The following is a 15,385-nucleotide window of genomic DNA, read 5'->3' on the forward strand; positions in this document are numbered from 1 at the left end:
AAAAATTAATGGTTAGATCATTACATTTTAATTAAAAATGGAAGGGAAACTAAAATGGAACGGAAATATTACAATAATAATATTCTATATCATAAATAATAAATGCATATTTTAAACAATAGTAAAGGTAAATTAAAAATGAAATGAAAATATTTCAATAATAATATTATACATAATCAATTAAAAATGGAACGGAAATTAGATAAAAATATCACTGCATATGATATTCTAATTGACTAAAAATAAAAAAGAATAATTGGTTGAAAATGAATCCGATATTACTAATTCACTTAAAATATAAAAGGATGGCTAATTGACTAATATTATACTATTATATATTTTCACCCGAGTCACCCATCCTGATCGATTCAAGGTGTTAACTCTAGATGATGATGTACAAAATTGTGTTGCTACTACCAATGTCGTCTACAAAGAGGTTTCAATAATATGTAAATAAAATCGTTGATATTATGTTTTCTTAAATGACAAAATTGCTATATATATATATATATATATATATATATATATATATATATATATATATATATATATATATATATATATATATATATCTTCCATACAAATGAATTAAGATAGAAATTCATTCATATAACTGAATTGCTAGAGAACGAGCATATTTACCTAATTCATATATATATATATATATCTTCCATACAAATGAATTAAGATAAAAATTCATCCATACAAATTAGGTAAATATGCTCGTTCTCTAGCAATTCAGTTATATGAATGAATTTCTATCTTAATTCATTTGTATGAAAGATATATATATATATATATATATATATATATATATATATATATATATATATATATATATATATATATATATATATATATATATATATATATTCCATACAAATGAATTAAGATAGCAATTCATTCATATCTTCGTTTGCTCGTGAACGAGCACATTTCTTAATTTATAAAAATAAATACTAAAGAATGATGAATAAAATCTCTAAAGTTACAGTACCGCATTCGTATATCTATACATTAGCTATTAATTTGAGCAATTATTTGTTTAAATTCAAGCAATGATAACATCAAAACACATAAATGATCCAAACCGTATCTTCAATTGCACTACATAATATTTAATATATTTTAATATATTACAACAAATTTATTCCGTGCATCGCACGGGCGCAAATACTAATTTTTGAAATAGAGAAATTATATTTAGGGATGGCAAATGGTCGGGTAAGTCACAAATGATTACATCCACTATCTAACCCATCTTTATACATTCTCCACCACTTTTATCCCCGACGTGGAGTGGGTGACTTTTTCAAAACCCACATTATTCTATAGGATGCGAGTACTCATTACGAGTACCCGCCTTTTATGATTCTATTAAAAAATTTCACACAATAATAATAATTATAATAATATTTAAATTATCTATACATAATAAATAATAAAGTTCACTAGTTACATTAAAACGTAAATAATAAAAATATTCAGATATGATAACTAAAATTTTAAATTTTTTTGAAATAAATTTATTAATTTAGATCTAAAAATAGTAAAAAGTTAAAGAAAGTTATAAATTTTTTTAGAAATAACTACATATTAGTACTAATATATATATATATATATATATATATATATATATATATATATATATATATATATATATATATATATATATATATAGAGTTAAGTGTCTCCCGTGCGGTTGTGCGGTGAGTAATGTGCGTGAGTTTTGTACTTAAGGTGCGTGAGTCTTGTGCTTAAGGTGCGTGAGCTTTGTGCTTAAGGTGCGTATGTGTGTACTTAATGTGAGTAGTTGTTGAAACTTAAGGTGCATGAGTTTTGTGCTTAAGGTGCGTGAGTTTTGTACTTAAGGTGCGTGGGTCTTGTGTTTTAGGTGCGTGAGTCTTGTGCTTAAGGTGCGTGAGTTTTGTGCTTAATGTGAGTAGTTGTTGAAACTTAAGGTGCGTGAGTTTTTTCCTTAAAGTGCGTGAGTTTTGTGCTTAAGGTACGTGGCTTTGTGTTCTTAAGGTGTTTTGTTTGTGTACTTAATGTGCGTGTGTTGTGTACTTAAAGTGCGTCAGTTTAATGCTTAATGTGCGTCCAGTTGGTATTTTTTCACATGTCTGTTTCCCTGCGGGTAACCCACTGAAGTTCGAACGGACTACGTGTCGATTGTAGATAGGAAATTTTGGAATGACTCACTCTCAAATTACCTACCATTGTCTATCACGATTTGGACGGGCACTCCAAATCGGGACACCACATTTCTCTAGACAAATCTTTAACATTGCTAGGAAGTTATTGTGGTTGGGGCTCGACTTCGATCCACTATTACTAATTTCCCTTAGCCTGACAGTTCTAGGAATGACCCTATTATACCCACCCCAACCAAGTGAAGGGAAATAACATGCTAACTAGCTGATAATATGTCAAGGATCGACCCGATTTCTTGGCGAATACTATTATACTGACATGACCTGTTCCGTTTGAGGAAATCACTGCCGACCAAATCTAGACCAATTTTTGACTAAGTTACCCAATTTTGATAAAAATGCTCGCCTTCCGTTTCTCTGCTCGGTCCCTACCCAAGCTTGATCAGGAGTCCCATTATTATGGTCGAAAAACAAGCCTCATGGTCTGAAATCCCCCCAATTGCACTTCCGGGGTCAAAAGAATAATCCAATCAGTCCCTTCACCTTTTCAGTCACTTTGTGACAAATCAACGAACCCCCTCCTAGCACGTGCAAGACATGTTGAGGCTCCGGCATGCGTCCCTAGGCTCACCTATATAAGGGGCATTTATTGCTCAGTAAGAGGGACTTTTTTTTTATCTCTCTCATGCTTAGACATTCCCGAACACTCCCTTTCCCAAACAACGACTCGGTACCCACTAAAGAGAGGAATAGACCATTGTATCTGTCTAGTCTATACTACCAGAGGAATTAACATATCTAAAAACATAATAAGTGTCAATACAAATTATGTCTTTGATTTTTGTCCCTTTTTTATATGCTAATAAATATATACATTTTGCTTTAATTGTTGTACATTCATTTGCATTGGACAAAATCACCCTTACACCGTTATAACACCGTTAGTTTTTAATATATCTACCAATCTTACTATACATCTCCATCTATCATATCTTTTTCCTATTTTTAATTATCATTTTATTAAAATTATCATATAACAATTAATTTAATTATAAATTATATTTTAATTAAATATTTATATGAATGTTAAATTTTATATATATATATATATATATATATATATATATATATATATATATATATATATATATATATATATATATATATATATATATATATATTATATAATAATAATTTACAAATAATACTAAGCTAACACCCACATATATGATATATTGATATGTATACACAAATAATATACATACATATTATATATATAATATATATATATATATATATATATATATATATATATATATATATATATATATTTATTTATTTATTTATATATATATTTATATATATATATATTGTTTTGATCACTATATTATTCAAATATATGATAATTCAAAAGTATCATCACTTAAGAAATTACAAAACATAATTTTAATTAATTTTTTAAATTTTGTTACTTACAAATATTTTAATATTGGGCATAAGTTTTCGCGCATCACGCGTACAAAATGCTAGTATCCTTTATAAGACCAGATACGAAAGTATTTGTTACATCACTAGCCATCATTGGAACCTTTCTAGCTCTTGAAATGCCATGTTTGATCCTCATCCAACACCATTAGAAGCTCATGGGGAGGTTCGTTCAACACTTGTACTCTCTGACTAGCTTGAACCGAGCAAATTCGTCAACTGATTTTAAATTATAAAAACAATTGCAATGACTCACTAACAAATTATTAAAAAATAACAATCTGCAAATAATAAAATTCAAAGATTTAGACGAGAAATTACTGTGAAATTAATTGTGTTAAAACTCTTAGAACTAAAATCAACTTATCAAGAAATATCAATATCAACTAACTAAAGCTAACACTGACTGATATTGCAATTTCTGTTGTGATATGAGTTGGGCTTTCACTTTATAAATCTTCATCATTCATCAAGATTATGGTATCTTGCATCAAATTGTAATGATGGCAAGTAGCACTCTCACTTCATTATACCATTATTGAAATAATAATGGATTTACATAAGCACACTTAAGTCAGACATATACACATATTTAATTGTACATTATTTTATATCTTTGTAGAAAGGAGACACAAAACCACCTAAACTGAAATAACGTCTTACCAGACAGAAAGGGACTTATAGTACAAAATAGAGATCAAAAGCTTTAATAAGGCAATTAATTCATCAATATATATTTAGTCAAAAAAAAATAAATTCATCAATATATACTTATTGGAGGAGGTTCAATTCATCTATGTGTTTAACTGTCAAGTCAAATAATGGACAAGTATGATCACTGCATTTGTCTTCATAATGGAACATTTTGTACTTAGTTTATCTTCTTCGTTTTTTTTTTTTTTTTTTTTTTAAATAATAAGTCATTTCACATCTTCAATAATCTTGATTGACATATTATTTAAGAAAATGTTATATATCTTTATTTGGCTCTCGGAGGAATTAAACTAAACAATATTGATATATGGTCTTAAACTTATACCACATGACTAAACAATCATCTACGACTACTATAACAATTAGTATAAGGTAGGCGATGAACAAAAATTTGTACCCAATATTAAAATAGTAATCATGTCAAAATTATTTAAACATTTAAAATTCAATCATCTTTTGCAATTTATTAAAACAATAAATTTTGATTATCAAATGTGAACAATAACAAGAAATACTTATATTATTGTATAATAATAATAATAATAATAATAATAATATTATTATTATTATTATTATTATTATTATTATTATTATTATTATTAGTGTAAAACTATTTTAATAAATTTAATATTTATATTTTAAGAAATAACTAATAAAAGTTTAAATGAAATCAAATTTATTTATTATATTACTCTAATATAATTCTTCCAAATATAATGTCTATATATATTATTGCCATAGAAGAATATAATAAAAGATATGGTGGATATAAAATAATGTGTCAAAAAAGTAAAGAAAAATGAACATAAATGAAGAGTACCAACATTCATATATATATATATATATATATATATATATATATATATATATATATATATATATATATATATATATATATATATATATATATATAGAAAAGCGCTCATATGTGGTCATATCATTAGGTGTGGTCGTGTGGTCGTATCTGTGTCGTTTAATCAGTTTAATCTAACGGCAGTGGTAATTCAGAAGATTTTTACGCGTTTTGGTAAGTGGGGGTGTTATGATAATTACAGTGGCCATTTATAGCGGGCGCGTTCCAGAATTCACCAACAGTGTTGACAACATACACCAATAGTGTAATAAAATACACTACAGTGAAATACACCAATGGTGTATTCCCGTGTTATGGTAATTATAGTGGACATTTATAGCGGCCGGGTTCCAGAATACACCAACAGTGTTAACAACATGCACCAATAGTGTAATAAAACCCACAACAATGTGATTTTCCATATTCCGATGTTTTATGACGAGTTTACGCTTGCAGTTCGTTGGGTAAGAGAATGTGCGCGAAAATACTGGAAAAATCTTGATTAATATGATTCATTGGATCTATCTAATCTAATGGCCTATAATTGACCATATGACCACATGTGATCACCCCTATATATATATATATATATATATATATATATATATATATATATATATATATATATATATATATATATATATATATATATATATATATATATATATATATATATATATATATATATATATATATAGAGAGAGAGAGAGAGAGAGAGAGAGAGGGGTTGGATCCAATGCGACCACCCTATTTAAATGAGATCATGAGATCTCATCTCAATCATCCAATTAAATTTAATTAATGGTAAGGATTGAATTTTAAAACCCATTTATATTATGATATATTTAATACATAAGGGTGACATAGTAATTTTAGTTGTTTGAATTGGAGTATAATTGAAATACAATATTATCCTTATTTAGAGGGATTCTATCAATGGTAGGAATTAAAACTTTTAAAAAATTTAAAAATTAAACGCAGGAATCATGTTTGTACGTTTTTTAGTATGCATAGACCTACCCTAAATGTGTGCAAACACACAATCTGGTGTGTGTAATTTACTGAGCGTCTCGAATGTTGTGAAATAATATATATTGAGCACTGTGCATATTCGTTCATGAATGTGTGCAATAGAAACTATAGTACCCTAAATGTATGCAAACACGCAAACTGGTGTGTGCATTTTACTGAGCGTCCCCAATGTTGTGGAATAATATTGAGCACTGTGTATATCCGTCCATGAGTGTGTGCAATAGAAATCATAGTAGTGTGTAATAATGCGGTCAAAGGCTGTGAAGCCATACGACCCTATCTACACTGTGTGCATACTATTATGCATTTTGATATAACAGTGTGTGCAACATTTTTATTTTTACATAGTAAAACCTTTCTAATTATATATGTTATTTAGTATGCATATCACCTATCGTTAGTGTGTGCAAAATCGCGAACATGTGTGTGCATTTTACTGAGTGTCAACGCTTTTACTCAAAACACATCGAACACTATGTTGCACACACTAACAAATAGGAATGCACACACTAAATTATAGGAATCCACCTGTGCGCACCAACAGGTTTGGAAGCATACAGTTTGTTCCCACCCCGCACAACTATAGTGACGCATTGCACACTGACGCGGCCAATGTTCAGAGTCGTCTTTTTCGGATTTCCTAGATTGTAAGATATATTAAATATAATATATATATTATATATAATATATCTATGTATTTATATATAATAATATATAAATAGGAAGAGAGAGAGAAAGATGAGAATGAATAATGTTTATTCACTGGGATGATTTAACAAATGAAAATACACCACATATTTATACTAAGAGAAAGCTAATAAATAGGAAGCTAATGCTCTATGTACTACTACTATAATCTAGGCATGTTCCACATTAACATACATGACTCACCCATGTTTGTTTTTATTAAATTCTTTGACTTGGTTTAATTACTAATAATAATAATAATATTATTATTATTATTATAACATTGCCTCCTTTAAACCAAGTTGGATGTATTGGTCATCCCAATATCTCCTTCTTCAATTTAAGAAATGTCTCTGTCTTCAAGTTGGATATACTGACTTGTATTTCATTCTGTATACCCACTTTACTCCAATTGGCTTCTTCCCAGGAGGTAAATCTGTGAACTCCCAGGTACCATTCTTTTCAATGACACGTATCTCCTCATCCATCGCCTTAAGCCAATGAGTTTCTGTAGCAGCCTCCTCAAAAGTTAAAGGATCACAATCTGCAAAGAGAGCAAATTGAATAATCTCTTCATCAGACAGGTCATTATCATGACCCAAAACATAATCTTGCAAGCGAGCTGGTAAGTGGCGCTCGCGCTGAGATCGTCGAACTGACGATTCTGGCTGTGAAGGAGACTGGACATGATCTGGAATTGGTTGCTCATCAACAATATTTTCAGCAACAGGAATAACAACTGAACTTTCATCTTTAGCTAACCAATCCCAGGCACCATATTCATCAAAAGTGACATCACGACTTATAACAACCTTCTTAGTTTCAGGATTGTATAGTTTATAAGCCTTTGAAGTGTCACTATAACCAATGAATATGCATTTCTCACCTTTATCATCCAACTTCTTTCTCAATGGATCCGGCACATGTGCATATGCCAAACATCCAAAAACCTTGAGATATTTGATAGAGGGTTTTCTCCAACTCCATGCTTCTTCAGGTGTCTTATCCCGGACACTCTTAGTTGGACACCTATTCAACACATAGACAGCACAAGCAACAGCTTCTGCCCAAAAAGGCTTAGGCAGATTCTTGGATTTCAACATGCACCTTACCATATCCATGATAGACCTATTCTTCCTCTCAGCCACTCCGTTTTGTTGTGGAGTGTATCTAGCTGTCATCTGATGTTGAATACCCTTCTTTTTCAGAAAATCATCACAGGCAATATATTCTGTACCTCTATCAGTTCTCAAGATTTTAATTTCATAATCACTCTGCTTTTCAACAAAAGCCTTAAATTGTTTGAAAACATCACATGCTTCAGACTTTTGCTTCAGAAAGTAAACCCATGTTTTCCTACTGAAATCATCCATGAAAGTAATAAAGTACTTACAACCTCCATGTGAGGGAACCTCCAACGAACACAGGTCTGAGTGAACAATCTCCAACTGTTTTGTAGCTCTCCTTGACTTGCCCACGGGAAAGGGATCTATATGCTTCTTCCCAATCACACAAATCTCACATATACGATCAGGGACATTCACAACAGGTAAATCAGAAACAAGTTCCTTTCTCGCAAGATAGTTTAATCCAGAGAAATGAAAATGCCCAAATCGCATATGCCATAACCAATTATCATCACAAACTTCAGAATTAAAGCAAGCAAGGAGAGTATGCTTAATTTTCAAAGGAAATAGTCGATTTTGGGACATATTTACCTTTGCAATCAAAACTCCTTTAGCATCTGCAATGGTACAACACCCCTGAGCAATATGTATCTTATATCCTTTTTCTGACAACTGACCCATACTCAACAAATTTTGGTGTAGTTCAGGAACATAGAACACATCGGATATAAAATTGTGAGTACCATCCTTCAACTGAATAGAGATTTTACCTTTTCCCAAAATTGGCACCTTTGACTTATTGCCAAATGTCACTTTAGACCGGACTGATTCATCCAGTTCAGAAAACAATACTTTCTTCCCACACATATGGTTACTACACCCAGTATCCAAGAACCATATGTTCTTATCTGCAGAAAAACTATCGCTGGCTAAAAGTAAAGTTTCAGAACTCTCACCAGACTTTTCAGTAGTGTTTTCAGCAATATTTGCTTGATTTCCACGATTGTTGTCCTCATTATACCAACAATCTGCAATCTCGTGTCCATACTTGCCACAATTGTAGCAATGAAATGGAAATTTACCTTGTTTGGTATTACCTCCACCTCTTCCTTGGTTGGAGTTACCACGTCCTCCTCCTTGGTTGAAGTTACCACGACCTCTTCCACTAGAACCTCCTCTTCCTCTTCCACGACCTCTACCAGATCCTCCACCTCTTTGATTAGTGCCAGTCACATTAAGGGTGACTTGACTCTTCAAAGCTTCTTCTGCTAGTGGTTCCGACTTTGACGCAATTCTGTCAATATGACTTTCTACCATACCTTTCAGCTCTGCAATTGATAAGAGCTCGGTTTTGTGTGACTCTGTTATTGAAGCCACCACATGGTCATACTTCATCGGCATAGTTCGAAGAACTTTTTCAACCACTGCACCATCTTCAATCGTATCTCCATATAGCCTCATCTTATTCACCATATCAATAAGACGAGTGAAATACGCATCTACTGTTTCTGTAGAGGTCATCTCACAATTATCGTACAACCTTCTCAACGACTGCAACTTAGACTTCTGTGCCCGATCGACTCCTTTGTGTGACACCTTTAAGATGTCCCAAGCTTGTTTTGCTGTTTGAGCACGAGCTAATTGCCCAAAAACGGAATAATGAACACCTTGGTGAATCTGACCCAAGGCCAATTTATCTCGTCATATAGCAGCTGCATCAGCTCCTTCGGGTAGACCGGGATCAACAAAGCTCCAAAGATTTTGAGCTTGCAAATGTGTTGACATCATAATTTGCCAATAATTGTAATTGAGTTTCCCGTCCAATTTGGGACCCGACCATACAATATTGAAATTTGTTGCCATATTTCACTACGGGAAATATTTCGGGGTTGAAAGGTTGACTGGCTCTGAGACCAAATGTAAGATATATTAAATATAATATATATATTATATATAATATATCTATGTATTTATATATAATAATATATAAATAGGAAGAGAGAGAGAGAAAGATGAGAATGAATAATGTTTATTCACTGAGATGATTTAACAAATGAAAATACACCACATATTTATACTAAGAGAAAGCTAATAAATAGGAAGCTAACGCTCCATGTACTACTCCTATAATCTAGGCATGTTCCACATTAACATACATGACTCACCCATGTTTGTTTTTATTAAATTCTTTGACTTGGTTTAATTACTAATAATAATAATATTATTATTATTATTATTATTATTATTATTATTATTATTATTATTATAACATAGATAATATTTGATTCTTGGTTAATTTCCTACCATGAATACAATTCCTACAAATTTGGTAAAGATTACACATCAATTTAAATCCAAATTAAATTCCCATGCCAATTACTATATAATCCCTATCAATTAATTCTATATTAATAAAATAGGAAACAATCTTAAATCATAGCCATTCATATTTTAGAGATGGATGCTTAGGATGCAATCTCATGATCTCATGTAGAAGGGTGGTATCATAAGATCCAACCCATATACATGTGTGTGTGTGTGAGAATACCCAAAATGGTCTTTTCACTAAATTGAAATATTAAAACTGGTCTTTGACTTCTAATTGGTTCAAATTATGTCTTTTGATTATGATTTAGTCCTATTCAATTTTCTTGTCTACAAAAGACGAAATTCTCTCGCTCCTAGAACACCACACTCCAACCCAACAAGATAGTGGAAGGATAAATCACGGTGACTCAACAAGTAGCAGCTCAATTAGGTGAGAGGACAAGTGTTTAGAGCCCACCATATTGAGTGTAACTTCCACACTGCAGCTGTCAGGACTCAATCATGTGTCATTGTCAACAATTTATCACTTAAAAACCAATTAAGTTGTTCATGCCAGCGCTATTCAATTTCCTAATCAAATATAATGATAATATTGAAAATCCAAACTTCCCTCATGGTGCATAGAGGAATCTGGCAAAGGCAATACGAGGCAAATTATATCATGCACCGCGCGTCCTTTTTTTAAATGAAAAGAAACGGTGTTTGTTTTCCGTCATTTCGCACCCTTTTGCAAAAAGTAACCCTGTTATTCAGTGTCATTTTGTATACACTGCAGTTTCAGTTCAACACAACTACAGTTTCATTTCGATATAACTATAGTTTCATTCGATATTTATAGACTCAAATATGTGAAAATGTTATTTAATTTTATTTTATATACACTATAGTTTTATTAAAACACAACTACATGATCATTTTGATATAATTACAGCTTCATTGTACAATATACTCTCAAATATGTGAAATATTATTCAGTTTCATTTTATATACACTGCAGTTTCATTTCACTATAACTACAGTATCATTTTGATGTAACTGCAGTGTCGATTTAGATATACTGCAGTGTCAGTTGGTGTTTAATACACCAAACAAGCGGACTCCGTTAAAGAAACGGCGCCGTTTTTTACCGCAGTGCACATGCACCGCGGTCTATAATATAACGACTCGCAATATGAGAAGTGGGTCGTGTGTATTCTTGATCCTCAAAAGGAGCGAGGTCAAAGTTTGCTAGGAGCGTTCAACATGGCAAGAGAAGTTTGAATGATTTTTGTTTAAGATGTAGGATTTTTGCAATTCTGGTTTTAAAAAATTAGAGTTTATGCACTTCTAACAACAACCAATGAAGAAAATGACAAGGAAAGTTTGAATATCCAACATTATCCCTATATTTTACCAAAAAAAATTAATTAAATGACTAAATCAAGTAACAAATGTATTGTTAATGACTTAATTAAGCTCAATTAGGAATTGATGACCAATTTTGATATTTCAAAATAGTAGAAGGATCACTTTGGTATTAGTTCTAATAATGATGATAATATAAATAAATAAATAAATAATATATTTAATCAAATAACATAATAATACAATAAATTTAGCATGAGAATCTTGATGATTAATATGTATATGGACATGATGTGTTACTCTAGTTTGATTCTTTTCCCGGAGATGAAGGGACAAAACATTAATATCACCACATGTATATTGTAATACAGACTCCCAACTCGTGATGGAATTTGTCCAGGGGGAAACACTATTCTTCCACACTATAGGGGGCTCTTATAATTTTTCAGTAATGGCACATGTAATGTTCTAACCAAAAAAAAAAAAAAAAAAAAAAAGAAAGTAGAAGAATTTATGCCAAGAATTTTTCTTTCCCTTTTATTTTTGGTCAGTAGAGGTATTCCCTTCAGATCATTAAGGAACATATTGAATGAATGGCTAATGTTATTTGTTAAGAGAAATAAAGAATTGTTACACTTATTATAGACCACGTAATTTAATACAAATAACATTTTCCATATTGGATATGATAACGACATAAACGGTACATAATAAAATTTTCTTGATTATTCTTGTGCCGATACGAGGAATCATGTTAATGTTCAAATGTGTATCACATCAATTGAAAGTTTTAACTGTTAGAAAATATGTTGACGGCGATGAAAAGACATGTATTGTTTTATATTTATCCTTAATATATTCAAAATAAGCCACATTGAAACACATACTTTCTTTTTCTATGCAATAGCATGAACAATCACAATTGCTGGTGTTTGTTGGTTGGATATGTTTAGCAATTATTTAGATAAGATTAAGATGGGGGGTATGAAAAGCCAACAAGAACCAAGCATGAAATCAGATTCTACTTTAGTGAGACCATTGCCCTTATCCACAAGCTTTTGATGTTAGTGTGTAGGAGTTTTCATCCTGAAGAAAATGTGTGTGCATCTTTTCTAAAAGTAGATAAAGTTGGGGGGGGGGGGGGGGGGGGGGGGGGGATATAAAGTCAGAGAATTCACTTATATTCTGTCTTCCATCATTGAAACAAGGGCATCTATATGGAAAAGCTATTTAACTCTATTAACCAGAATACTTATCATGGGGAATTCACCTATGTTAGAGTCAGGGGGTTGGTTGAGAGAATTACTCTCAACCCTCCAATTTAACTTTTGAACTTAATGGTGTAGGTGCCTCTATAGCTTGTATATATTGAGTTTCTCCTGTACAGTATAGTGAACACAGTAATATACTACACAGTTTACACATACTCTAGTGCTTGTCTTACATGGTATCAGAGCTCCGGCGACGGTGAGGGAGTGGGTGGTGATTGGAGGAGGACGGCGACCCTTCGCCGACGTTTCGCGACACCACCGGAGCCGCCACGCTCCACCGCCACAGTTCGTCAACTCACGCGCCGGCGCGTGAGAGTGATTCCGGCGACCGTTTGCGATGGCGAACATACCAGACAACTCGCCGTGAGGAGGACTGTCGTTTTGGACAGGTTGCGGAGGATTTTGGTGAAGTTTGTTTTTGGTTGAAGTATTCTTCCAGTTGAGTCTGCGTAGGTGTTTTGTGTGGTGCGTAGGTTGTTTTTGTTATTTCTTTTCTGTTATGGCGGAATCAAGGAATATTACTTGTAATGTTATATCTACCCCATCCAAATTAGTTGATGTAATACTGGCACCGGATGGGTCTAATTTTGGAGAGTGGAGGTTTCTTATTGAAATTAATTTAGGGGATATGGGTAAAGATAAACATTTGACTAGGGCATGTCCAACAGAGCAAACTGAAGCTCAAGAGTGGAACAGGGATGATAAAGCTTTATTGGTAGAGGTAGAGGTAGTTCGTCCGCTTCAGTATCGGGTAGAGGTAGTACCAGTGTTACCCCATCATTACCTCTCTCTCGTGTATTATACCTTCCGAAATTTCCGTTCAATTTATTGTCGATAAGTCAAATCACTCGAAGTCTAAATTGTTGTGTCGTGTTCTTTCCTGGTTATTGCTTGTTTCAGGATCTTTTGACAAAGGCGATTATTGGTAGAGGAAAGGAAGCTGGTGGGCTATATGTGCTGGAACAGTTCTCTCCTAGTCCTGAAGGTGCGCCGGTTAGTCTGTTGAGTAGTACGTCTCCTTTCCAATTACATTGTCGGTATGGTCACCCGCCTTTGTCTATTTTAAAGAAGTTGTATTTGAACCTAGAGTCTTTATCTGTTTTGCAATGTGAATCTTGCGAGTTTGCGAAGCATTGGCGGGTTCCATATCCACCTAGAGTCAATAAAAGGGTAGATTCTTTATTTCAGTTGGTTCATTCAGATGTGTGGGGACCATGTCGGGTTCCGTCTAAATCCGAGTTCAAATACTTTGTAACCTTTGTAGACGATTTCTCGAGACACACTTGGTTATATCTCATGAAATCCAGGGATGAATTGTTTGAAGTTTTTTGTAAGTTTTGTTCTATGGTTAAGACACAATTCAATAACATGGTTCGAGTTTTGCGTAGTGATAATGGTACTGAATATTTTTCTCGTACCTTTTCCAATTATATGAGTCAAAGTGGAATGATACACCAGTCTTCTTGTGTTGGCACTCCTCAACAGAATGGTGTGGCAGAACGTAAAACTCGCCATCTGTTGGAAGTTGCACGAGCCTTGTTGTTTCAAATGAAAGTTCCCAAAGTATTCTGGCCGGATGCTGTCCATACAGCTTCGTTCTTGATAAATCGGTTACCCTCGACAGTACTCCAAGGTCAGGTTCCGTGTCACCTGGTTTATCCATCCACTCCGTTATTTTCCCTTCCACCCAGGGTGTTTGGATGCACTTGTTTTGTACAGGATGTCCGTCCTCACAGGGGGGAAGCTTGATCCTAAGTCTCTGAAGTGCATATTCTTGGGGGTACTCTAGCACTCAGAAAGGGTATCTGTGTTATTATCCTGACTTACAAAGGTACTTAGTATCCGCTGATGTGTCGTTCTTTGAGGATATTGTGTTTAAAGAAGCTTTCACCTCGTCTGATTGCAGTTCAGTGCAAGACGATTTCCTTACATATACTGTTACCATTCCTTCTCTGGGTTGGGGTGAAACTAGGCCACCTGTCACACAAGTTTATCACCGGCGGTCAAGAGAAGTTCAAGCGTTGTTTGGCCCAGCAGCTAATCCTTCCTCGCCAAAGTCGTCGTCAACAGATCCCGATCTTCCGATTGCTGTTCGTAAAGGTACGCGTCGTTGTGCACATCACATTTCTTCAGTTGTGTCATATGCTCGTTTATCTTCCTCTTCACGTGCCTTTATATCTCAGTTAGAGTCAGTTACAGTGCCAACGTCTTTGAAACAAGCTATGTGTCATGATGGTTAGAGGCAGGCTATGGGGGAAGAGATGACTGCTCTTGAAGAGAACCAAACGTGGGATTTGGTGGATCTTCCATTCGGTAAGGTAGCTATTGGGTGTAAATGGGTTTATGTGGTGAAAATGAACCCTGATGGCTCTGTTGCCAGACTCAAAGCGC

General features: G+C 33.2%; 1 protein-coding gene across 1 annotated transcript; it reads left to right on the top strand.

Moving 5' to 3' along the window:
- The first annotated feature begins 13,478 nt into the window (after positions 1–13,478).
- Positions 13,479–15,227, top strand: LOC109183026. Its single transcript, XM_019333243.1, has 4 exons — positions 13,479–13,751; positions 13,895–14,604; positions 14,826–15,094; positions 15,178–15,227. Exons 1-4 carry the CDS (start codon positions 13,494–13,496, stop codon positions 15,225–15,227), a joined length of 1,287 nt encoding a protein of 428 aa, XP_019188788.1. The 5' UTR covers positions 13,479–13,493.
- The last annotated feature ends 158 nt before the right edge of the window (positions 15,228–15,385 follow it).

Source organism: Ipomoea nil, unplaced genomic scaffold (genome assembly GCF_001879475.1).
Source record: "Ipomoea nil cultivar Tokyo-kokei standard unplaced genomic scaffold, Asagao_1.1 scaffold1096, whole genome shotgun sequence".
In the NCBI taxonomy this organism is placed as follows: Eukaryota; Viridiplantae; Streptophyta; class Magnoliopsida; order Solanales; family Convolvulaceae; genus Ipomoea; species Ipomoea nil.

Excerpts from the sequence above, each read along its gene's own strand:
- LOC109183026 (XM_019333243.1), top strand. The coding sequence starts at position 13,494 with ATGGCGGAATCAAGGAATATTACTTGTAATGTTATATCTACCCCATCC. Across the intron at positions 13,752-13,894 it reads CGCTTCAGTATCGGGTAGAG|GATCTTTTGACAAAGGCGAT; the intron begins GTAGTACCAGTG and ends TGCTTGTTTCAG. Across the intron at positions 14,605-14,825 it reads GCTTCGTTCTTGATAAATCG|GTACTTAGTATCCGCTGATG; the intron begins GTTACCCTCGAC and ends TGACTTACAAAG.